General features: G+C 50.0%; 1 protein-coding gene across 1 annotated transcript in view; it reads right to left on the bottom strand.

Annotated features, from left to right (window-relative positions):
• Window positions 1–1246: 1246 nt before the first annotated feature.
• Window positions 1247–26415, bottom strand: part of RASGEF1C (RasGEF domain family member 1C) — a 64605-nt gene continuing 39436 nt past the window's right edge. The window contains exons 5-14 of the mRNA XM_081827284.1: window positions 26011–26211; window positions 24747–24821; window positions 16448–16537; window positions 14789–14891; window positions 14207–14286; window positions 14029–14124; window positions 9730–9825; window positions 7849–7972; window positions 2453–2525; window positions 1247–1962 (exon numbers count right to left, since the gene is read on the bottom strand). Coding sequence (XP_081683410.1) covers window positions 1938–1962; window positions 2453–2525; window positions 7849–7972; window positions 9730–9825; window positions 14029–14124; window positions 14207–14286; window positions 14789–14891; window positions 16448–16537; window positions 24747–24821; window positions 26011–26211 — 963 coding nt within the window. The 3' untranslated portion in view covers window positions 1247–1937. The remainder of the gene's footprint in view (window positions 1963–2452; window positions 2526–7848; window positions 7973–9729; window positions 9826–14028; window positions 14125–14206; window positions 14287–14788; window positions 14892–16447; window positions 16538–24746; window positions 24822–26010; window positions 26212–26415) is intronic.

The raw sequence follows: 26415 nt of genomic DNA, 5'->3' as shown, positions 1-26415 counted from the left end.
GGTACCCTGGGCCTGGGTGAGGGATTGTAGGGGGCAGGGGAGTCACCGTGGCCTGCTGCCCCCCAGGCCCCTCCCAAAGCTTAGCACTCTGGGGTTTCCTCACGGGTCCTGGGGTTTCCTGCACCAAGTTGCTTGGGAATCGGGAGATGGACATGGAGCCCAGTGAGCGGCAAAGCTGGGCCCTTGGGGGTGAGTGGAGAGCTTGCTCCGGAGTGTCCGGTCTCCCTGGGGCTGGGGTAGGAGACAGCATCCTCTGGTGGACACTGGACTCTGAGCAGGCCTCCCTGAGCTCCAGCGGCATCGGCCCCGGACCGGCCGTCATGTGTCTCCAAGGCCGCGGACCCCTGTGACCTTACTCCCCACCTTGGACAGGCCGTACTCAGGGTGACCAGGAGGTGGCGACAGTGCCTGCTGCTGTCTGCAGAGGGTCCTGTCTAATGTTGCCCAAGGGATGCCAGGGAGCGAGGGATGCAATGAGGAGGGGCTTCCAGGCATCTGGTGGGGCCCCAGCAGGAGCTGGGTGTGGCGTCGGGCAGGGCGGGAGCCTGAGGCTGGCTGGAGCCCAGTCCCTACTCCCCCGCTCTGGGGTCTCAGATGCAAAGGGGGTGGGCTGGTCTGGGCAAAGAACGTTCTCATGCCTTCCGGGGCCTTGCCGAGCAGAATTCCCCGAGTCTGAGGAGGCACCAGGATGTGTTGGCTGCTCTGTCTTTGCCTATTGCTCGGAGGGGACCCAAGTCCATGCCACCAGGACAGCCACGTCTGGCACTGAGGGGGGCCCAGGCGCTGGCCAGCGTGGGTCAGTGCACCCCAACACACACCCCCCACTCTGCCCAGCAGGCCCTGACCGGGAGAGGGGGGGCACATCGTACTCCCTGCCTTCCTGGCTGGGGGACCTGGTCACGTGCCAGGTGGGGGTTCAGCAGCTCCATGGCCCGTCTCCTCCCTGGCATAGAAACTTGACTCCGTGTGGGAGGGTCTGGGGGTGGGGGGAGTCCAAGGGGGACCCACCGTGGGGCTCCTCAACCCCACCGCACCCCAAGAATAGAGGTGTCTGGCCACATGCAGGGCTGTGGGTGTCCATGTGCCGGGCCCTGTCAGCCCAACGTGGGTCTACGGAGTGGAAATGGCCACCATGGCCCTCTCTGGACCCGAGGCCACAGCGTCCCCAGGCCTGAGCTGGGACACTGCCCTGCGTCCCAACAGAAGTGCCTCCCAGGCCCACGAGTGAGCGGCGTGTGGACGTGGCTACGCAGGGCGTACGGACGTGTTTATACCAACCTAAAGTTTACAGTGTACTGTACATGTTGTCATTCTCACGACTCAGGTTTGTCCCGTGACCTGTGTCAGTCACAGCTGTCACCAGAGAGCTGTCCCCTGGTACCAGCAGGATCCAGAAAGGGGTGAACTGGGCCGCAGAAACCAGCCCATCCCGGGGTCGGGGGGGCAGGGTAGGGCCCGTCAGCAGAACGACAGGGGCTGCTGGTGGTGCCTGCTGGAGATGTGGGGGTTCCCAGGCCACCTAGGCACAGACGGGGTGTCAGCCTTGGTGCTGCTCATCACCCAGGGACAGTGACACCACAGTCACCCAACGCTCTGGGGGCGGTGCCACGTCCTTGCTGAGGATGGACCGACCGGCCAGCAACGTGACCCCCACCGTCCTGAAGGCAGAGCCCCTGAGCCACGTGCTACCCGCAGGTCAGGAGGTCCTGGGCCCTTCCCCGGAGCTGAAGTTCCACAGAAGGTGGAGAAAGGTCTCCCGGGCCGTGTGGTCGCTGGGATTGGCGCCAGGCCGTGGGGTCACGGTTTGCAAAGCAGTGAGGTGGCAACACCTCTTATTTTCTGCTGGGCCAGCTAAGGCAGGGCTGTGGAAGGCTTCTGCTGACTTCCTCCCCTCCTCCTCCTCCTCCTTCTCCTCCTCCTCCTCCTCCTTGAGCTTCTCACGTCTTCCCCAGAATAGAAGATCTGCAGATTTAAACATGTTCGGGGTGGTGATTAGACTTCCCTCCGGCGCGTCACCTGCTAGGCAGGCGACTCCCGCCCCAGAGAGGCTCTGTACAACCGTCCTGGCTCAGTTGTCAGAGCCCGCTGCTGTGGGTCCACGAACCTCCACTTGGCTGCATTTGGAGGCTGAACAAGCAGGAGGGGCTGCCTCACTTTCTGGCATAAGAATATGGACCGGGGGTGGGGGGGCGGTCCTGGACCTGGACACACATCTTGACAGCCCACAGGGGCAGCCTCCAGCCATGGATATTGGGGGACGGTTTGCAATCCCAGCCTCCCTCCCATCCCAGCACTTGAGTTCTGCCCCCCACCCCTAAGAGCCTGGCCTGACCTGCCCCCTCCCCGTGGACCTGGGTATCCACAAAGCCCCTGGACCCTGGCCTGGCCCCAAGTACCCACATCTCTCCCCCCGCCAGGCTGTCCCCATCCCTGTCTTGGCTCACAGACTCACCTTAGAGATTTCCACCTCTCTTTTTCTGTTTGGTTCTCTGGGCTCTCACTTTCATAAGAAGCCAAATAAAGACCTAGTCAGGAAGCGAGGTGAAATTACACAGTTATGGTTGGTGATAATAACCTGCTCTACACCCAGAGTCTGACCTGCTTTTGGTTCCTAAATTAAATTAGCTGCAAGGGAATTTGTAGACTCCCATGCAGTCATATGAACCGATTAATACAGACAGGTCAGTGTACCCTTTCCCTAGTTTCTCCCCATGGGAACCACTTGCAAAATTATAGCACAGGACCACCAGCGGGATGATGACATCGACACCATCGGGACACGGAACATCCTCATTATGACCAGGATCCCTCATGCTGCCCTCGTAAGGACCACCCACTTCCCTCCATCCCACCCCCTTCTTAGCCCCTGGCCACCACTAATAGGTTCTCCATGTCCAGAATCTGTCATTCTGTAAATGTGATATAAATTGGATCAGTACATAACATTTGGGGTGGGTTCTCTTCACTGGGAGTAATTCTCCGGAGTTCATCAAAGCTGGAGTGTGTATCCATCCTTCACTCCTTTTTCTTGCTGTAGAGTATTCCATAGCATGGATATACCACAGTGTGTCTTTAGCCACTCACCCACTGGAGGGCATCTGCCTTGTTTCCAGTGTCTGACTAGAACAAATCAAGCTGCTATAAACGTTGGAGTGCGGGTGTTCATGCGAACATGAGGATTTGTTTCTCTGGGACAAATAAATGCCCAAGAGCACAATTGCTGAGTCAGATGGTAGTTGCATATTTAGTTTTATGAGAAACTCTAACTAGTTCTACATCCTGAAGATGTGCTGTTGTTTTTATTCTTCCTGAAAGTTGTATAGTTTTACAATTTGCATTCGGGTCTGTGATTCATTTGGAGTTAATTTTTTTGTAGAAGGTATAAGGTTGAGGTCGAGGCTCACTTTTTGGCTTATGGATGTTCAAATGCACCATCAGTGTTTTGGCAAGTTCTATCTTTCCTCTGCTGTATTGCTTTTTCTCTGTTGTCAATCATTGGGCATATCTGCATGGGTCTATTCTTGGGCTCTTTATTCTGTCCCGTTGATCCATGTATCTATCTCACAAATACTACATGGCCTTGAGGACCATAGCTGTATTATATCAGCTTCACTATTGGGTAGAGTGATCCCTCTCCTTTTATTCTTCTTTTTCAAAATTGTTTCAGCTCTTCTAGTTCCTTTGTCTTTTCATATACATTTTAGATCAATTGTGCCTTTATCTGCAAAAAAAAAAAAAAAAAAAAAAAAATCCTGTTGGGATTTTGATAGGAATTGCATTAAACCTGTACTTAAATTTGGGGAGGAGAATTAGTATCTTTGCTATGTGAGCCTTCCCATTCATGAACATCCTGTCTCTCCATTTATTTAGATCTTCCTTGATTTCTGTCATCAACAGTTTTTGGCATACAAACCTTGAACATATTTTGTTAGATTTACACCTAAGTATTTCATGTTTCTGAGTGACTATATTGAGTGATGGGATTGTATTTTTAATTTCAGTGTCCACATATTCATTGTTAGCACATAGAAATATAATAGATTTTTGCATCTTTATCTTGTATTTTTCAACTTGTGCTTAATCACTTAATTCTAGGAGTTTTGCAGATTCTTTGAGACTTTTTACATTTTCTGCAAATAGGGACACTGTTAAGTCTTCCTTTCTGATCTGTATTTTCTTTTCTTGCCTTATTGCATGGACTAGATCTCCATTACTATCTTGAATAAAAATGGTGAGAGTAGATATTCTTGCCTTGTTATTGATCTTACTGAGAAAGCATTCAGTCTTTCACCATTAAACATTATATTAGTGGAAAAGTTTTTGTAGATGCAATTTATCAAGTTGATAAATTCCCCTCTATTCTTATTTTTCTGAGAGTTTTTCCCATGCCTGCGTGTTGAAATTTGTCAAATGCTTTTCCTATATCAATTGATATAATCAAGTGATTTTCTCCTTTAGCTTGTTAATATGGTAGATCACACTGATTGATTTTCAATATTGAACAGCCTTGTATCTCTGGAATAAACTCATTTGGTAATGGTATGTAATTATTTTTTAGTATTGCCAAATTCTATTTGCTAAATTTTGTTAAGAAATTTTTGCATCTATATTCACAAGGGATCTTGGTCTTCACTCTCTTTTTCTTTACTGTCCTTGTCTGGTTTTGGTATCAGGGCAATACTGGCTTCATAAAATGAATTGGGAAGTCCTCTCCTCTTCTATTTTTTGAAAAAGATTGTGCAGGATCAGTATTAAGTCTTCCTCAAATGTTTAATAGAATTCTCTAGTGTAACCATCTGAAGTCAGACATTTCCTTAATGGTCATAGGGCTATTCAACTGATCTACTTTGTGTTGAGTTTGTGGTAGTTTGTGTTTTTTAAGGAATTGGTCCATTCCATCCAACATGTCAAATTAATGTGTGTAGAGTTGTTCATAGTATTTCCTAACTAGCTCTTCAACGTTGGCAGAGTCTGTAGTGATATTCCCCATTTCAGTCTTGATATTAGCAATTTCTGTCTTCTATTTTTTCTTTGTCAAGAGGTTCTTTGCTGGAGGATGGTAATGTTACAGTTCTTTTCAAAGAACCAGCTTCCTGTGAGCTACCTGAACAGTGTTTAGAATTCCATTTTGATTTATCTGTAGTAAATTCCCGAGGGATATTTTAACTGGATATGGAATTCTGGGTTGGCAGTTATTTTCTTGAAGCACTTGAAAACTATGCCACTGCCTCTGGCCATCGTAGTTTCTGATGAGAAATCTAATGTCATCCAGATCATTTTGCCCCTGTAGGTAAAGTGTCATTTTTCTCTCAGGGCTTTTAAAATTTGTTTCTTTTTCTTTGGTTTTCAGAAATTTGACTATGATGTATCTTGGTGTGGGTTTCTTTTGATTTATTCTCTTTGGGATTCACTCAGCTTCTTGAATCTCTAGGTTTATACCTTTTCCAAATCTGGGGACTTTCCAGCCATTACTTCTTGGATGATTTTTTTCAACCCTGCCTGTTTTGTCCCCTTCCTTTCCAGACTCTGATGACAAGAATGTTAGATCTTTTGTTGTAGTCCCACAGGTCCCTGAGGCTCTGTTGTTCAGATCGTATAATTTCTATTGTTCTGTCTTCTAGCTCATCAGTTCTTTCCTTTGTCCTCTCCATTCTGCTTTTGAGCCCATCCACTCAGTTTTTTATTTCAGTTATTGTATTTTTCAGTTCTATAATTTCCATTTGGTTCTTCCTTATATCTTCTGTTTCTTTGTTCATACTTTCTATATTATCATTTATTTCAGGGAGGCTCAAGGTTGACCTGATTGCTAGGTGGGTCCTGCCAGGGGGAACCTGGAGCTGAGGGCAGGACAGGATTTCTGTCAGGGACTGTGACTGACCCAGTTGGGGCTCAACCCAGCTTAGGTCCCTTCTCTTGCTTTCTCCACTTTTTTCAGGGGACGGGGAGGGAGAGGAGGAAGGAAGGTCACTGGAAGGTGCTGGTCAGAAAGGCCAGGGTTTCATTTGTATGTTCATAGCCAAATCACCACTTTGCACATAATAGGCTCTCTAGAGATACTGTTGGCTAAAGGAGGGAATGAAATGCCCTTCTCTCACCCCTCTCCCTGCCCCAGGCCCCCCACCCCTCTCCTAATATGCGTTTGACATATTTTATTGCCCAACCTCTATTGGCTAATTGTTATTAGCAATCATCTCAGTAACTAGTGTTGTAGGCTGGATAATGGTCCCCAGAGATATCCAGATCCTGATCCCTGGGACCTGTGAATATTTACCTTCCATGGCCGAAAGGGCCTCTGCAGATGGGATTAAGTTAAGGATTCGGAAATGGAGGGATTCTCCTGGATTATCCAGCAGGACCCTAAATGCCACTGCAAGTGTCCTTCTAAGAGGGAGACAGAGGGAGACTTGACCACAGGAGAGGGAAGATGATGTGATGGTGGAAGCAGAGGTTGGAATGATGTGATTTGAAGGTGCAGGAAGGGTGACTAGCCAAGGAATATGGGTGGCCATAAATACAAGTCATAACAGGCCGGGAAACAACCCTCCCCTCAGAGCCTCCCAAAATAACCAGGTCTGCTGACACCTTGATTTCAGCCCAGTGCAACTGATTTTGGACCATAACCTCCATAAGGGAAAGAGGATAAATTAGAGTTGTTTTGAGTCACCATGTTTGTGGTGATTTGTTACAGGCCCAGTAGGAAACTAACACAAACTAGTATCAATGGAGGGCTGTCCTATGGGCTTTGCCTGTGCCAACTCAAGTAATTCTCACTGTGGCCTCCGAAGTAGCTTCTCTCATTACCCCACTTTATAGATGCAGCAGGTGAGGCTTAGAGAGGATGAGGCACCTGCCCAGGGTCACACAGCTTGCTGGGGTGGGAGCAGCTCAGGCTGGTTTATCCATCATGCTGCTAGGCTTCCAGTTACAGGCGAGACCCCTCCAAAAAGTTACTCGCTCCAAAACATAAGAAAAAAAATCGCAAACTTGAAAGTATTAACACTTAAAAGCAAAATCATCAAAATAATCCTTCCCCTAAGTTTTTGTTTTTGGCAGAAAATGTTCTCCTGAGCATGAGTGGAGAATCCCTTCATAAGATGCTTGCTGTGAAGAGGAGCCAGGCCTCCTTTGTGCTGAGCAGGGGCCTCTCAGGGTGGGTTGAGGGTCTTGGATCCAGGAAGCAGCTAACCATGGGGCCACACCACCTCCACTGGGATGATCAACTCGGGCCCAGATGACCACTTGCTTCCAGCACTTTCTCTTCCTGAAGGAGGGGACTCCTGGAGTAAGCTTGCTTTGCAAATTCATAAGCAAATTTGTCATATTTAATAAATGATCAGATGGGAATGCTGATTTACTGGAGGGGACAGACATGAACGGCACTCTGGAGAAAAGATGCCTCATATCATTATATGTGTGTGTACACACACACACACACACACACACATACTCAGCTGTGGAAAGCTTCACAGTGAGCCAGGGCTCCACCTTCCTTGTGTAAGCCCTGGGAGGGGAGTTCTTATCATTACGCCAACTTTACCAATGGGGGAGAATGGGTCAGATAGATGGTTTAGATTTATGATGCCCAACAGCATCCATGCTGTGTCCAAGGGGAAGCCTGGCCCTGGGGACCCTTGAGGTCCCAACCTGCAGCTCCTTGGGCCCTGTCTTGTACTCTGGGGGTGGCAACCATCCAGCCGGGGGACGCAGCCTTCTCTGCTCCCTCTCAGATCCAGAAAACATGGGCATGGTGCATCCTGCTCAGAGCAGGGGCCCCAAATGGAGATACGACTAAGAGACCACCCGAGAGTCCCAGATCTGGGGGTGACAGAGACCATGGGACCACCTTACCATCCTCGCTGAAGATGGGAGCGGTGTGCAGGTAGTGGGTGATGCTGGGGTCTTGCTCAAAGGGACACTCCACTTGTTTCCATGTGATGAACTCTCCAACCTGTTTGGCCAGCTCCAGGAATTTCTGCCAGGGTCAGAGAGACACAAAATGGGAGCGCCCCAGTGCCTGGAGGTCACCTGTAAGAGTGGGCCAGCCCCACTCATCTCTCCTAGGGAGGCCCACCTCTGGGGAGGGCAGGGCGAAGCACCAGGCAGTAAATGACAGAATCCCCCATCGGGAATGCTGGGTGTTTGCTGTATCTCTTCATTCCCTCTGAGGAATCTGCGGAGAGAGCATCTAGGGCTCATCAGCAGCAGACAGTGCATTCAGCTAGACGTAAATATTACTCTAGTTTCCTTCTATTAATTTTTGTGATTATCCTTACAAGTTTGTTTATTTAGAGAATGATGCAAATAAATGTACATAAATGTATTTAAGGAAGATTAAAGTAAATCCATTTAAGTAGAATTTTATTTAAGTAAACTTTAAGTAAATTTATTTAAATTAAAAAAAATGGTGCTAACTTGAAGGATTTTAAATAAATAGCAGCACCAAGTCATGCCTGGGTGGGAACTATCCTCTGTGGCATCCTTTGATCAGTCCTGGTGGCCGGCTCCAGCCCCCACTGCCTGGGCCCCAAATCTGGGGCCACACGAGCACCTTGCAGTCTTGCCTTTCATCGCTTGATCCCTCGGCCTCGGTTCTGAGGACCAGTTCAAGAAGGGCCCAGTACAGGGCTTTCCACACCTGGTACGTGTAGGCTCCTGGACAGTGCGATCCCCGGCCCCCGGGCCCCTGCAGTCTCACCCAAGCCCAGCCTCCTCCATGTCACCTCCAGCCCAGACCGCCCCAGGCATGCAACGGCCAGGCTGCTCAGGGGTACCAGGCCTGCCTGTGGCACGTGAAGCTCTGCTGGGGGGTCTGTGTCTGTGTCTGACCCCACAGCACACGCAGCTCCAGGCCAAAGGGCCCAGGTGTTGGGTGGGGGCCCCCCGGCCGGGGACACCTGCAGGGCAGCTGTGGTTGAAGCCCCGCTTTACAGAGGGAGCGACCGAGGCCCAGAGAGAGCAAGGGGCCAGCCCAGACTGACTGCCCCATGGTGTCGGAGGCTGGGTGGAGCCGGCACTAGGGTGCACCAGCCCTCCCCAGGGAGAAGAGCCTCGTCCTTCCTGCAGACTGGGGGATGCCACCGCTGCACGGCATGCTTTGTCTGACTCAGTGACCGCTTGCTCTCACCGCCCAGGGCTCTCAGGGCTCCTGGGCCTTGGCCCCACCATGCCTAGCCCATGGGCCACTCCAAGACATGTGTGCCAGGTCGTCCCATGTGGGAGGTCAGCCTGACTTTGTTTCTAAGGAGCTGTGAGGGAGGAAGGCACAGCCCACTGAGCACAGGCCAACCTCTGTCTGGGTGGTCAAAGGGGGCTTTCTGGAGGAGGGGACACTCGAGCTGATGGCAGTGAGTGTCTTCAGAGGGAGTAGAAATCTTTCTTTACCTCTCCCCACCTCTTCGGGGGCTCAGGGGCCCTCCTTTGGGAGGCCTCCCCTGGCCCATGCCCTGTGCCCCATCCTAGCACCTCGCCCGTTGTCACTGTGGGTCTGTGGGGCTTTCTCCTAGCCTGGTGCTCTTCAAGGGCTGAAAATGGGTCTGCCTCACCGGTGGGTGGGCGGTGGGGGGATCAATGAGCCTCATTCTCCTCCTGTGGAAGGGGTGGGGTGGGGGGACCCTGATAATTCCGCCCCGATGTCTTGTAAACTGCAGCACTCTGCCTCGAGTCCCTGGACTAATGAGTCCAGCGCCCCTGTCCTGGGGGCTTTGACAGTCCGAGGCCCTCGGACCTTACCTCAAAGTTGACGTGTCCATTGGGGAGGCGGTTGGCGCAGCCCTCGTTCAGGAAGTAGATGTCTTTGATGAGCAGGCTGAAGAAGGGAATGACGATCTGGAAGGGAGAAGGCACTGGTCAGCCCTCAGTCAGCAATGGCCAGACTGTTTCCTTCCAGGCCCCATCAGACTCCAGTGCCGACTGAGTGCCTACTGCATATGGTGCCATTCCCCCTGTGTTGGGGCTGGATCAAAGACGCAAGGTCCCAATGCCCCTTGAACATTTCTTCCACCGCCCGCTGGGAGAGGGCGTGGCAGCTTGTCCCCACAATCCAGGGATCCACAGACCTAGGCCTTCCTGGTTCAAGTGCTCCAGGAGGAATACAGGTGCATGCTGAGGCTGCCATTAAATACATACGGAATGTGAATCATCTGTTGCACGGTTCTGTGGCCTACTTTTTAAAATATGTACTTAGGGCTTTGTCATTTTATGCCTGATGCTAGAGATCGATACTGTTGCATCCCTGTTCCGGTGCCTGAGGGGTCTCTGTGTGTCACTGCTGGATGCCTTGCTTCTCCCTTTGTGCTCTGCACAAAAGCCAACTGCTGACCCCTAGAGAAGGGACACTGCTGACAGCTCAGACAACCCTCGGGGAGCTGGCTGCTGTGGGTTGAACTGTGGCCCCCCAAAAGATATGTTCGAACCCTAACCCCCAGTGCCTGTGAACAGGACCTTATTTGGAGATAGTCTCTGCAGATGGGACTGAGTTAAGATGAGGTCACACTGGGCGTAATGAGCTCTACTCTAGGGACTGAGGTCCTTGCGGAAAGAGGGCAATTCGGGCATACGCAGCAAAGAGAGCCATGCAAAGATGGGGGCCGAGGCGGGAGGGACTGGCCACTGGCCAAGGAATACCTGGGGCCACCAGAAGCTGGAAGGGGCCAGGAAGGATGCACCCTTTGGAGGGAGCATGGCCTTGACAACCTTGACTTTGGTAGCTGGCCTCCAGAACCGGGAGATAATACATTTCTATTGTTCCAAGCCACCCAGTTGGTGTGTTTTGTACGTCGGCCCCAAGGGACTAATACACCTGCTCTGCCCTCGGGCTCCAGAGCTACGCACCTGCTGCCAAGCCAGCCAGGAGCAGCCTCCAGCCCATCACCTTTGGGACCAGGTGCCAGGCCCTGATGTTTCTGGCTCTCCACCCCCCCCGCCGCCACCGCCCGCCACCCAAATTGACAAGGCCTTTGAAGTGAGGACCTGGGCATGACCACACTGCTCAGTACAGAAGCTCAGTACAGTATGGACGGCTCAGCGGGGCAGGGCGGATGGGAGACTGAGGCCCACAGAGCAGCAGGGCCTGGCCCACGGTCACCCCGTGAGTGAACACTGGGGCTGGGACCTGAGTCAGATTAAGCGGGGAGACCAGTTGCCTGGTTCGTCCAGGACTGAGGGGTGGTGGGCCTGAGGGCTTCACTGTGCCAAATATTCCATGCACGGGGATCAGAGTTTCATTCCCAGCAAGTTCTGTGAAGCAGGGCTCTATTACCCCACCTTATGACAAGAAGCCGAGACCCAGAGAGGTTAAGCAACTCACAAAAGCTCACACAGCAATAAGTACCAGAGGCAGGACTAGGACCCAGGTGGCTTGGCTCCAGAGCCCCTGTCCTGCCGGCTTCCTCACTGTGCCAGGAGGGTGGGTGGTCTCTGTGCATCTCCCCCACCCCCCACCGCTGGTGCTGAGCCCCAGGCCCACAGTCGGTGCATGATGGTTGCACTGGGTTGGAATGGGGAGATGGGCCAAGACAGGGAGGGGATTAAGGGCAGTGGGACTCTGTGGACAGAGACAGCTCCTCAGGGGCCTGGAGCAGGCTTCCTAGACACTGGGCACTGGGGCTGGTCCTCAGGGAGGTAGTGTTTTCCATGTCTGAGAACTTCTCACCATTTCTGCCTGTCCACGTGGGCCCAGGCTACCATCCCATCGGGCTTTAGCATCCTGGCTGGCAGGACTGTAATCCACTGCCCTTGCTTTCTGGAGCTAGCAGTTCCATCTGGGGGTCATCCGAAGAAGCCAGTGTGGAGTGGGCCCCATCACAGAGATGGGAGGAGAGGGGCAGGTGGGAAGAAAGCATAGAATGCCATGACCACTGGAGCCTCTTGGCCTTCAAATTTCAGGTGGGGCAGCCGGGAATTGCGAGAACATCTGCAAGCATCCTTCTTTTCCTTCCTTCCTTCCTTCCATCTTTCTATCCTTCTATCCACCCAACCATCCATCCTCCAGTCTCCCACTCATTGATGAAGCACCTCCTGTGGGCCCAGCTGATGGTCCATATCTCTTTGGAAGTTAGAGGAGAATGCAGTGAAATGAAATGAATGCACAGCTCCGTAAATCACTCACCTCTAGCCCCAGACCTAAATCACGGCATCCCCGCACCCCCGAGCTGGAAGGGCACTCAGCGTGCAGGAACAGGGCAGCCCAGTCTGCCCCACGGCCACCTGGCCAGCACGGATGGAGGAAAAGCCAGTTGTCGCAGTTGACAGCTCAGCCCAAAAGCTGCAGTCAGCTCTGTATACCCCACCCCGCAGTCCCACTCCTGGGCCACAGGTCTGTAGCTCTGTGATTGCTGCCCAGCACCTGCGCCCCGGGAACGGGAGGCAGCCCGGTGGTGTGCCGGAGAGGCTAAGTCTGATTCCTGGCCCTGCTGCCTACTTGCTGTGTGACGGACAGTGAGAGTCCTCTCTGAGACTCCGTCTTCTCATCCGGGAAATGGCCCTGCTAGACTCCATCAGGCGTTATCAGAATTAAACGGGGCTGGGGACAGAGTCAAGTGGCCCTCGGGTAGCAGGTGCTCAATAAGGCCAGGTCGCTGTCCCTGCCACTCTGGCTTTCCAGCTTCCTGGCTTCCGGGGGGACAGGCAAGCCTGCCCTGGATTTTGAGGTCTTGCCTCTCTGAATGCTGCTCCCCGGCGGAACCCACCTCAGGCCCAGAGCTGCCAAGGGGCTCACAGCCCGACCAGGAAAGGCCAGCTGCAGAGCATGCGGCCAGGCTCTGTGTGCAGTCCGCCTGCTGGGCGGGGCATGCAGGGCTGAAGGCCTCCCGGGGAGCACAAGTGTGCCTGTCTTGGTCTGCTCCCCAAGCCGAACTAACCCCTGGTGCCCGTCCTGTCCAATTCCGAGTGACTTTGAATTTCAAGAAAAGCAGCTTGTTCTGCGACCCCGCGGGCTGGAAACAGACCTGCACAAACCATGGCAGAGAACTAATTCCACCAATATCCCTGCCCAGAGACCTGGCGGACAGGGCACGGCAAGCCTCGGTGGTTTCTTCCCATGGAGATGACCACTCTAATTGCCAGGCTGGTGACAGGTCCTAAGTCAGAGGCTCGCTGCAATCCCGAGGTGCAGTTTCTGGTGTGGGAGGCCACCAGGAGAATTTGGGAGACCAATACAATTGATCAGGGTCAGTGAAGGCACCCCCCTCCCCTAACCGCCACCCCCCCCGCCCCGCCGCAAATGTAGAAGAACAGAGCCTGTGAAAAGGCAGTTTTAGTGAGGGAGAAGCTTGGTTCACTCAGCGTCAAAAACGTGGCTGTGATCTGAGGCCCCATCAGTGAAGGTCTTGCATTTGGAGTAAGGTGGTGGAAGACCCTGTGCACTTAGAGACCATTTGATCTGAAACAATTTGATCTGACAAATCAAACTGTTCAGGGACCAAAGAGATCCAAGTGGGGAGGGGACTGGAGCCTGGGCTGTTGACTTTGGAAGCAGGAGGGGGCCTGGGGGGCACTAAAGGAACAGCCTGGGGGGTGGTGGTAGGGAGCTGGGTGGCTCAGGTAGTTGAGCGTCTGACTGGATTTTGGCTCAGGGCATGTTCTCAAGGTGGTGCGATCGAGCCCTACATCGGGCTCCGTGCTCAGCGAGGAGTTGGCTTGGGATTCTCTCTCCCTCTGTCCCGCCCCCTGCTTGCGTGCACTCTCTCAATAAATAAATAAATAAATAAAATCTTAAAAAAAAAAAAAGAGGGAGCAGCCTTCCTCTGCACGGCCCTCCAGAGAGCCAGAGAGGACAACCCCAGCCCGATAAGGAAGCATTTCCTACCAGTGGGAGCTGCGTGAGTATGGGCTGATCTGTCCTGTGAGGTGGTGAGTTCCCCATTTTAGAGGCATGCAAGGAGCATGGCTGTCTATACAGATGCTGCAGAAGAGCAGGGGGCTGGACCAGGTGACCTTGGAGTCTGCATCCTGGCTCTCTGCTACAGCCCACCCGGGGCCAAGGTATGGAGTAGGGAGGAGCTCTGAAGGCCAGGCAAGCCTCTGACCTACCTTCTCACGGCTGCTGTGGGCGGTCAGGGAGCGGTGGGCTGCCCCCCGCAGGGCTGTCCTGTAGTTGCAGAAATTCCCTGTTGGGTCCATCTGGTGCTAGAAGGAGACAGGGAGGCATTTGGGCAGCTGCGTCCCAGGGTCAGCCAGGGCCAGCCGGCAGCCCAGCAGCCTTGCTCACCTCGAGGATGAAAAACTTGGCCGTCTTCACTTTGGCCCAGGTCTTCTTCAGCCTAGAGACGGGGCTCATGTTCATGCCAGCTGCAAGAGGAAGGGTCGAGCTGGGCGGGGGGTAGGGGGTGGGGGGGGCATCTCCAGGGGCATCTCCGGGCCGCACAGTCTGCTTACTCCCTCGGGCAGGAGGCCTGGGGGTGGCTGCCCCTGACCGAGGCTGAGCCCGCTGCAGACGGCTGGATGGTGGATGGGTGGGTGGGTGCTGGTGGACACTGTGTCCCAGGGAGCCTGGCAGCTGTGTGTGCAGGCCCCCGCCCCACTCCCCACCACACTGGCACCACACGGTGACCAGGGTCTGCTTTAGGTCCCCGCGCTCCCTGGATCTAGGGACACACGGCCAAGTCCTCACAAAGCCCCTCTGAGGAGGGTAAGCTTGCCTCAAAGGGGGCACCTCTCCAGGACCTCCGGGCCCAGCAGCACCCGCCCTGCTCTGAGGAGCACCCTGGCTCGGACACCTCCCGCCATGGGTGCCCATCCAGCCTCTCTGGGGGCGCTCCCAGTGAGGCCTGGGGCCTGCCGGCCTACTCACAGATGATGGCCATCAGAGAGTTGAAGTTGCCAATGTTGAAGCATTCACGGGCCACGTCGATGAAGAACTCCACCACTTGGGCCCTCTGCTTCTTCTTGGCCGGCTGGGGACAGAGCACCTGAGCCTCAGTGGTGACACGTCCCCACCCCATCATTGGGCCAGTCCCTCATCAACATGCTCTCAGCCCTGTTCATGGCCGAGACGCTTGATGCTGGGGCAGTCTGCAGCCTGAGGGCTCAGGGTCTCAGCACGTCCTGGGCAGGCCCAGCAGAGCCCACCGCCCTGGAGGGCTCAGGTGGGGCCTGGCAGGACTTCATGGGGTGGAGGAGCCTCCTGCCGTGTTCAAGACACCAATCCGCCCTCCGGGTCCGGCTCCAGCACCCTCCACAGCTCCCTCGCCTGTCCCCCCGTGCACCACGCTCGATCTCCCCACACTGGGGCCACACACTGACCCAGGCCCTGTCACTGGCGCAGCCCCTCCCTTGCTTTCTGTTGAATGACTGCATGACCTCATCCCCAGCTTATGGCCACGCGCTTGGGACTGTGACTTCTCCGATGGCTCCAAACAAACCAAGCATCCCCTGGGCCGTCCTGGACTGAGGCACTGCCCAGCCCCCGGAAGGGTTCAATCCAGCTTTGCCCAAGCAAAGCCCCCTCTGAGCGGCCAGGCCAGAGATGGAAATGCAGGAAACAGGTGGGGCCTCTGGAAGCCTTGCGTTCTTCCCATACAGATCTTGCTTGCTTACTTCTGCGCAGCAATGGTCTTTACCAAGAAGCGTGAGACATGCTGCCCAAACCCCCTTGGGAAAGCCTCCCTCCTGAGGTCCTTCCTGTCCCTCCCGGGCAGCCTGCACAGTGACAGTGATGGCCGAGCTAGGAGGGGGACAGAGGCCAAGCATTCCACCCGCTGTGGGCCCTCAGCCAGAAGCGCTCCCGAGGCTGAGGCATCACAGACCAGCTTCTCCTTCTGAACGGCCCTGCCTTTGCCCCTTTCTCTCTTACCCCAATTTCTATCTCAGCATTTGCTCCCGGAGAGCTCCACCTGGCACCTGTGCTGCCTCCAATCTTTCCCCGACACAAATGGTCCCAGGGCTTCACCCGATGGTGGGAGGGGTGAGGAGCCTCCCCGCACTCCAAGGAAGAGAAGAGGGGAGACAGGGTCTGGCCCCGAGGGACCATGCCTTGGTGACACGTGCCTCTGGCCCAGTGTTGACAAGTCTTCCTGCTTTCCGGGAGAAGTTGGAGACCTGGGCTTTGCATGTATAATCTCCCAATGCTTAAAGGTTGGGTCATTTCTACTCTAAATCCAGAGAGAGCCAAGCACAGTGTGGCTGCAGGTCAGGGCACCCGAGGCCGACAGGCACAGATGGAGGGGACAGATCCACCTGGCCAAGCAGCAAACTGCCTCTCACACCTTCAGCAGGCAGTCTCTGATGCCCATGTCGGAGTCCAGTGGATCCGTGCCAGGCTCTACCCAGAGGGAAATGTCACTGCAGGCAAGCTGGGTGACACCTGCTGTCCCAGAGAGGTGCCCAGCTTGATCCTGGGCTTGCATACTGACAGGCTCAAGATACCCTTCTGGTTCCCTCCCAGGTTGGCTCTCCCCAACCCCTGCCACCTTTGGCTGTGCCGGGTCACGCTCCCCAGCTTTCTACCCACCATGCAGATCTCAGTCGCCACGAGGTAGCACAGTCTGTTGAACCATTTCACGTAAGCCTCCAGATTGTTAGTCTTGTCACTGAAACAAGGCTAGGAAAGACAAAAGGACCACACTCAGTCTTTCTGTCAATAACTTTGGGAACATGAAGTCAGTTCATCGATCATTCTTATAGATCATCTGAAAAATGCTGAGACCTCAAAACCGTCCACAAATACCCATGATTTGATGTGTATCCTTCCAGTCTTTTTTCTATACATTCAAAGATGTCATTTAATATGATATATATGTAAGTACGTATGTATATACACACCCCCACACACAGTTGATTGTCATTATTTATAGATTCTATATTTGTGAATCTGTCTGCTTCCTCAAAATGCATTTGTAACCCCAAATCACTACTCATGTCTCTTTCACTGTCATTCATGGATCTGTGCAGAGTGGCAAAAAATCGGGAGTCACCCAAAGCGCCGGTATGTTCCCAGCTGATGTTGAGCTAAGTGACAACGTGCCTTCTCGTTTCAGCTCCCATACTGTGTGAACAACTGTCTTTTTTTGTGATCTATTCAGTGTGATGGTGAGTCCCCTGCTTAGAGCGGCTCCAAGCACAGCGCTGTAGTTCCTAAGCACACAAGGGCTGTGAAGTGCCCTAAGGAGAAAATATGTGTTAGATAAGCTGCACCTAGACAGGAGTCATGTTTTTCCATATGAACCTTTTCATATGCCATAAAATATCCTTTGGAAATGTAATTTTTCAATTGAGGTAGAATATTCAACTGCATAAAATGCATGAGAGTTTAAAAGATTAAACTTAAGTTAACTTAAATATCCATGTTGAAATGGCCAGTATGACCTTCAGTAAGTAGAGGGGAAGATGGAATGAGGGATCTATTAATCCAAAAGAAGTAAAGTAAGGAGGAGAAAAGACAGGGAAGGTGTGGGAAGACAAGCAAAGGATGCACAGAATCCACGTAAGTTGGTAATTACAACTGCTATAATTTTAAAACTCCGGCTACTTGCTATTTTCAAGAGACACACCCCAAACCCAAAGATATACATGAAAAAATTGAAAAATATGTGATATTCATCATATAGCTATACTAATATTAGACAAAATAGATTTTTAAAAAAGATTTTATTTATTTATTTGACAGAGAAAGAGAACACGAGAGAGGGAACACAAGCAGGGAGAGTGGGAGAGGGAGAAGCAGGCTTCTCGCTGAGCAGGGAGCCCGATGCGGGACTCAATCCCAGGACCCTGGGATCATGACCTGAGCCGAAGGCAGACGCTTAACGACTAAGCCACCCTAACACCCTGACAAAATAGATGTTAAGGCAAAAAAAAAAAAAAAAGACTCTAAGGCAAAAAGCATCAGAGGAGATTCAAAGGGAACCACATAATGATAAAAGGTTTGATTAATCGTGAATATGTCACAAATTTAAACTCGCTTGTGCCTAACAACATAGCTTCAAAATACGAGGCAAAGAAAGTCAGAAAGGTAAACTCCTTTATAGGGAGAAATCAAATCTTACTGCCACAGTGGAAGATTTTAACATAAGGTCAGCAATTCATAGATTGTGGAGATTAAAAAAGCAGTATAAATATAAATCTGAGCAGCACAATTTACATAGTTGAATTAACAGACAAGTATGGAAGCCTGCCTGCACTCAATCATATGAGAATGTGTATTCTTTTCAAATAGTCAGAAATGTAAAAACACATTTTAAAATAATCTATGAGTCAAAGATGAAATCATCATGGAAATTATAATGAGAATACTGAAAAACAAAATTTTGAGGGTGCAAATAAAAAATATACTTAGAAAGAAATGAATAGTCTTTCATACTTTTATTAGGATGGAAGAAAGGATGAAAACGGGCTGAACATCCAACTTAAAAAATTAGAAAAAGAATAACAAAGAAAGAATCCAAAGAAAGCAGATGGAGGGAAATAATAAAGATTAGAGAAAAAAATGAAATAGTAAAGAAAGATGCAACATATAGAATCAACAAAGCCAGCTCTTTATTTAAAAAGACTAATAAAATTGATGAATGCTTAGCAAGATTGATGAAGAAACAGAGAAGTGAATACAAAGAATATTAGAGGTGAATATGAATATGAAAAAATTGAAAAGATAACTAGAGAGTATTGTGAATAACTTTGTGTCTATAAATGTGAAAACTTAAGAGGACTGAGTCAAATTTCTGGAAAAATATAAATTAAAAAGTACAGTAAAGAATAAATAGAAAGCCTAACTAGTCCTATAATTACCAAAACAAGGAAAATCTTGAATGGGCACATAAAAGTCTTCCCTAAAAGGAAATACCAGGCTCAGATGGTTTCACTGGCAAATTCTACCAATGGTCCAGGAACAGATAATTTGGTCATTCACACAGAACAGAGAACAGGGAGAGAGAAAACAAAGATGAGACAAGAACAGGGACAGAAAGGAAAATGACAAGTCAATTGCATGATTATAGTTACAGAAATCCTAAACAAAACAAGAGCAAACTGAGCCTAAGGATGTATGAAAAATATAAGGATCACGACCCAGTTTCATTTATCCCAGAAATGCAAGGTTGGCTTGACACTGAAAAAGAAAGAAACCGACGAATACAATAGTTCCCCCCTTATCTGTGGTTTGTTGTCCATGGTTTCAATTACCTGCCATCAACCATGGTCCAGAAGTAAGATGATCAGTAGTAGTCTAATGCTACATCACAGTGCCTATGTCCTTCACCTCACTTCATCTCATCCTGTAGGCATCTTATCATCACAGGGAGAAGGGTGAGTACAGTGTAATAAGATATTTTGAGAGAGAGAGGCCACATACACATAACTTTTATTAGAGTATATTGTTGTAATTGTTCTATTTGCTTATGAGTTATTGTTGTTAATCTCTTACCATGCCTGATTTATAAACTTTATCATAAGTACGTGTGTATAGGAAAAAATGTAGTATATACAGAGTTCAGTACCATCCATGGTTTCAGGCATCCACTGGGGGGTTTGGGAACATATACCCCACGGATAAGGAGGGGGACTACTGTACAAGTAATCACTTAACAGTTTAAAAGGGAAGAGAACATAAGGTTAATAGACCCAGAAAAAGTAGTCAATAAAATGCAACAACGATTTATGATAAGAACTCTCAGCAAAGTAGGACCAGGGGACTTCCTTGAGCTGATAATGGGCATCTAAAAAAAAAAAAAAAATCTCATAGCAAACATCATACTCTACTATGACATGTTAAAAGCATTGTTTACAATCAGGACAAAATAAGAATGCCTGCTAGCAACACTTCTATTTAACGTTTTGCCAGAGTGCTAGTTAGCACAATACGCAAGAAAAAGAAATTCTATTGGTCAGACTTAGCGGGGTTATTCTGCAATAACTAGTAATCCCAACATTTCAGAGAATTAAAAAACAGGACCCATCTGTCATTCATGTCCATCTCATATCAGTGGAGGATTCTTTGTATGACTACCCTAGAAATAAAAAGAATAAGGACTGGAGGGGCGCCTGAGTGGCTCAGTCGGTTAAGCATCTGCCTTCAGCCCAGGTCATGATCCCGGAGTCCTGGGATCGAGCCCCGCATCAGGCTCCCTGCTCAGTGGAGTCTGCTTCTCCTTCTGCCCCTCACCCTGCTTATGCTCTCTCACTTTCTCTCTCTGTCTCTCTCAAATAAATAAAATCTTTAAAAAAAAGAATAAGGATTGGAAAGGAAGGAGCAAAACTGTCATTATTCCCAGATGATGTAACTGTTTATGTGAAAAACACCAAAGAACACAGAGACACTATTAGAATTAAGAAGAATGTACAGTATCGTCAGATACAAAGTTGATATGCAAAAGCTAAAGACATTCCTTAAACTACACAAGCAGTTCAGAAATAAGTACAATAGAAGATGCCATAAATAATAGCAAAAATATGCATTCTGCACCCCCCCAAAAAAACATAAATGGAAAGGTTAGTAAATTTGACTAGGTTAAAAATTTTTTTTTCCAACTAGGTTAAAATTAAAAACACCTTCTCATCCAAAGAATAATGAGAATGAAAAATCTAACTAAATCTGTAATATTTTTATGGAGATAGTTATAAAACATTAGAAAGGTATTATGAAGTAGATCTAAGTAAATGGCAGAACACACCATTTGTATGGGTTGGGGGACTCGGTATCATGAAGATGAAAATTCTTCCCAAATTGGTCCATATTTCATATATTCTAACAAAAATCCCAGTAGGGTTTTCACTGAATTTGGCAAGGGTTATAAGATTTCAAATAGAAAAATAAAGGGCCAAGAATGGCCAAACCACTCCTAAAGAACAGGAGGGTTTGTTTCACCAGATAGGGAGAAAAAAACCCAAGTATACAACCATAATAATGAAGACGATGTATATTGACGCAGAGATAGGAAAATTGACCAGTGGACAGAACAGACATCTACACGTGTAGATCAAACCTGGCATATGACAGTGACAGAACTGTCAGGGCGTATAGGCAGGCAAGACAATATATAAATAATGGTGCAGGAACGCTTGCTATTTGTGTGGAAAACCATGAACATGGATCTCCACCTCAAGCCATAGCCACAAAGTGAATTTCAAATCCAAGGCTTAAACGTGAAGGACAAAATATTAAAACTTCTCGAAGAAAACATCAGAGATTATCTTTATGACCTGGGTAGGGAGTAGGGAGGGATTTCTTACCTCCCCCACACCCCCCCAAAAAAAAACATAAAGGAAAAGGTTAATAAATTTGACTAGGTTAAAATATTTTTTTCCAACTAGGTTAAAATTAAAAACACCTTCTCATCCAAAGAATAATGAGAATGAAAAGCAAAAAAAAAAAAAAAAAGGAGAAAATTTGCAGTTCACCTGACAAAGGATAGTCATCTAGTACAAATGTTTTTTTAAAGCTTACCAAAAAACCTCTTTAAAATCCTTAAGAAAAAGCCAAACCACCAATAGGAAACTGGGTGACAGGAATTTCATAGAAGAGAAAATAGGAATGTCCAAGACACATGAGAAGATGCTCCCTTGAACAGTTTGACAAACATTTGGAAGTCTGACGATTTCAAGTGTCACTTAGGATGCAGAGCAAGATTACTTTCTCGTGGGCAGCCTCACCAGCCCTGCCCCTGACACAGTCATTTCCCTCCTGGGTATATTGTAGAGTGACAGTTCTCCAAGGGCACAACTAGTTTCGTGTTCATACAACGTCATTGTCTTTTCATTGTGGTGACATTTGCACTGATGTGTGAAAGACTAGTGGGTGAAATTGCCCCCCCCCTTAGTCCCAAACAAACAGAGTCACCAAACCATACTCGTGGTCATTGTGTTCTTCACTATCACACGTTCCTAGTCAAAGAAAAATGTGGAGTGTGACTTCAGCATGTCCTCGAGGAGGTGAAATATTCAATTTTATTGAACCTCAATCTTGGGATGCCTGGGTGGCTCAGTCCGTTAAGCATCTGCCTTCAGCTCAGGTCATGATCCCAGGGTCCTGGGATCGAGTCCCGTATCGGGCTCCTTGCTCAGCGGGAAGCCCGCTTCTCCCTCTGCCTCCGCCTGCCGCTCCCCCTGCTTGTGCTCTCTCTCTGGCAAATAAATGAATAAAAATCTTTAAAAAAAATAAATCTCAATCTTGTGCACATATCTTTTTGGTATTCTGTGGGATGGAACAGTACACAAAAGCATTTCTGGGGCATACAGAAGTCAGGTTTGAGGAAAAACATTAGTGTGACTTGTGAGCAGAACTGGCCACTTTTCTCATGGAACACCATTTCTACTCGAAAGAAGAACTGACCAACTATGGTTTTTTCAGACTTCAGTAGTTGGTTGATATATTTTTTAAAGATTTTATTTATTTATATGAGAGAGGGAGTGAGCACGAACAGGGGGAGGGGCAGAAGGAGAGCTGAGCGCGGAGCCCGACATGGGGCTCGATCCCAGGATCCTGAGACCAGGACCTGAGCTGAAGTCAGACGCTTAACTGACTGAGCCACCCAGGCACCCTAGTTGGTATTTTCTTGAAAATCAACAAAATGAGCCTGTCACTTCAAGGAAGTAATTGATAGTATTTGTTGTCACTGATAAAATTCAAGGTTTCAAGAGAGAATTGGGAACTTATAAGACATGTATCCCCGTCTGTGACCTTGACAGTTTCCCAATATGCAAGGGCTTTTTTGCAAGGATGAGATCAGTAGTGATATTAGTGGATGTGGTTTTAAAATATCGTATAATGAAATGCACCAACATTTGGAAGATCTGCCTGGTTCAGAGAACTCATATTTTCCAAATGACCAACGTATGATGTTATAAAATCACACATGGGCAAAAGATCCATTAAGATGCAAGATGGACCAACAGATTTAAATGCAACCGAGTACAGAAAGTCCACTGATAACATTTTCAGATTCCAAATTGCAACTAATCTTAAAAAACACTACCACCTGCTGAGTTTTAGCATAGTATCAAAGAAAAATATTCACTTATCTGAAAATAATGTAAAATACTCTTCCCTTTTCCAACTACATATTTGTGGGACGTTGGATTTTTCAACCCAAATAATGTATGTCAAGAGATTGAATGCAGAAGCAGATAAGAGAATCCAGCTGTCTTTTTGTTACACTGGTCATTAAAGAGATTTACAAAAATACAGTAAAGCAATATCACTCTTCCCAGTAATTTTTTTACTTTGGAAAATCTAGTTATATCCATAAAATATGTTACCGATGTGGACATGTGATACGTTATTATTGCCATTTTGAATAAATAAATATCTTTAAAAGTTATGGTTTTAATGGCTAATACGATGGATATTGGTAGATACGATCTACATAACCAAAAGTTCTTTGGGGTCCTTGATGACTTTTAAGAGTATAAAGGGGTCTTAAGACCAAATCATTTGAGAACTGATGCCCTAGAAAAATATGCACCGATGTACCTGGAAACGTGTAAGAATGTTCATAGCAGCAGTATCTATAATAACAAGAGGCTGGAAACAACCACAAACGTTCATCTACCGTAGAGTGGGTGAAGAGAGGTCACGGGTCATCTGATGTACTTCACAATAAAAAAGTAATTCTTGAAGATGGCCAAAAACCAAAACCAAACATAAGAACAACTTGCTGAGAGTGGCCGAGTGTCCTTGCCATTCCAACCCCCACCCTCAAGCAGGGCTCCCAAGAGTACTCAGTATTCCTAGAGATTGTCTACACGCATGCATTGTGCAAACAGACAGGTATCACGCTCCCTCCTTTTGTTGTTACAGAAATGGCCACATCTTCTTCGTCACTGCTCTTCGCTCTAGATTTTTTTTTCTCTCTCTATAATGGATCTGGGTGATTATTCTCTACTTCTAGCCACTCTTATTCTTTGTAATAGATGCATAGCATTCCACGTGTGGACGTACTGTAATTTGTAATTGAGTCCCTGTGGGTGATAAGGTAGGTTGCTTCCAGCCTTTGGCCATAATAGCCACAGTATATCCCAAATATCTCTGTGCATACATCTTTGTGTACATAGGGTGTGTATATCCCTAGGATAAATTATTAGGCGGGTGAAGTTGAGGTAAAGGGTGTACATTTCAAGCGTTGATGCTATTGTGAACTGCACCCCCCCAAAGCCGCTGTGCCAATCCCCCCCGCACCAGCCATGTATGAAAGTGTGTCTTTCCCTACACACCCACGATGCTTTATCTTTGCTTATCTGAGAGGTGAAAATGCACTCATATTTAGTTGCTCTCATTTCATTACACCAGAGGGCAGAAGACAACAATGTTTCCAGTTCTGATTCGAATTGCACCCGGCTGATAAGCACCAGACATCCTACTGGTTGGGCTCTGACAGAAGAGGGACAAACCCGAAATCCCGTGCGTGGACGCGGTCCACAGTCCGTGGCCCGGGGGCCACCGCACCAGTTAAGGGAAGAGCGCCCTTAGCTTTCCTGGGCGGCGCGCAGTAGCGTGCGCTACCCCGGGTGGCCGCTGGAGGGCACCAGCGTCCACCGAAACGCGCTGGGAGAGCCTTGGGGGTTTGGAGAGCGCCTGGGGTGCGCTCCACTCTCCTTCGCACCCCGGGCCTCGGTTCCACGCCCACCCCCGCCCTCCGCCCTCGCTGGGTGGGTGACCGGCCGGCTTCCCCAGGACTCGGGGCTGTTGGGCTGGAGGGGCACGGGTGGAGTGGACGCAGCCCCTGAAAGCCCATCTGCTCTGCTCCGGGCACCTCCGAATTCCCCAGACGGGCCAGTGGGCGGGGGTCGCTGGTGGGACAGCCTGTCCAAGGGCCTTCTACCTTTGTGCTGGCCAAAGGGTCCTTGTTCACAAAAGCCTGGACAAACTCCTCAGGCCCGATGTGCCGCAGCCGTTCCTGCACCAGAAGGGAGAAGAGGAGTTGGGAAAGGGGGCAGGTGCGGGGAGGGGGGGGTGCCCACCCCGGGCCTGGCATGGTGCTCCTGCGGGTTCCCTACCTCTCAGCCCACCCCAGGACGGTCTCTGGACACCTGCCCTTCGCACTAGGGTGAGAACACCATTTCTACTCGAAAGAAGGACTGACCAACTATGGTTTTTTCAGACTTCAGTAGTTGGTTGATATATTTTTTAAAGGTTTTATTTATTTATATGAGAGAGGGAGCTCCCCCATTCTGGGTTGTCACAGAGCCTGAAACCATCCTGAAGGAGGCACCCCTCTTTTCCCATGCCCAGGGGCTGCCGAAGTTCATGGGGGCAGGAGGCAAGGTCCCCACAGGGCGTGCTTGGGAGGGGTTATACCCAGGAAACCAGGCTCAAAACTGGGCCATTGAAATGACCTGCTCCCTCCCGGGGAGGTATGGGTCAGAATCAAATTCTGGCTCTGTTCTTTCTGGTGAATTCAGGCAAGTCTCTTAGCCTCTCTGGACCTTAGTTTCCTCATTGGTGCAGAGGGGATCAAAATAGCACCTCCCTGGCCGGGTGAGGGAAGATGGAATGAGATGGTGCACGTTAAGTTCTGAGGATAATGCCAGAAAGTAAGGGAGCCATAAAGGGGGGAGGGTTTAAAAGAGAAAAGAAACCTACTCCCCACCTCCCCTCTCTCTGGGGCAGGCCCCTTGGCCCCTCTGCATCTACAAGGAACCCAACCTGCTGGAGGCTAGGCTGGGATGTCCCCTTCACACGCAGGAAGGCCTACCTGCACTTCTCTGGAAGGCTGTGGTGGGTGCAGCGTGTCTGTGAGTCCTGGATGGGGAAACTGAGGCCCTGGTAGGGAAGGCACTAGTGGGGGGAAGCGCACACGGCAGGTGGTGCCAGAGCCAGCATTTGAACCCAGTTCCTCTGTCCCAGGCCCAGACTCTCAGGGAGGCCAAGGGTCCAAGCCGGGCAGGCCTAGCATGTCCAGCCCTCCCGCTGGAATGGCGAGAGACTGTTCCAGAGCCAGGGCGTCCTGGAGGTGCCCGGCTGGCCCTGCTGGGACAGGCTCGAGCCCTGGGTGATGCGAACACAAGGCGGGGGGCCGGGGATGGCCGGTTCTCAGTTGTTCCCCGGCTCTGGGTCTGGCTAGGGGATGGCACAGGCCTGCTCACCAGCTCCACGTGGGTCAGCTGCTGGGCCAGAGTGTAGGGGTCACTGCAGACGCCGAGGAGCTCCCGGTGGATGGAGGCCGGCGGCTTGGTCCTGTAGGAGATGGGCTTGTCGGCACCCAGCAGGCCTTCCGGGCCCTGGCCCTGAGCGGCCAGCTTCTGGTGCAGAGCCTGCAGGACCTGGTGCATCCTCTTTCGGTATGCCTGGAGGGGCGGAAAGAGAGGAGCGCATGCCTGAGCATGTCTAGCATCTGAGGCTCTGGGCTGGCCGGGATGCGAGCGATGGCGAGCGGTGTCCGGCCCTGTCCCCACCCTGGGCACGTGGACAGAAGTGTCTCACCGCGCAGCTCGGACAGATGCATGCTTGCTTTGGGCTGCCCTGGATGGGGTGCAGGGAAGAGAGGCCAT

The sequence above is a fragment of the Leptonychotes weddellii genome, chromosome 7, assembly GCF_054177405.1.
Source record: "Leptonychotes weddellii isolate Sample4059 chromosome 7, ASM5417740v2, whole genome shotgun sequence".
NCBI lineage: Eukaryota > Metazoa > Chordata > Mammalia > Carnivora > Phocidae > Leptonychotes > Leptonychotes weddellii.
This window is presented reverse-complemented; position numbering and strand designations above follow the sequence as displayed.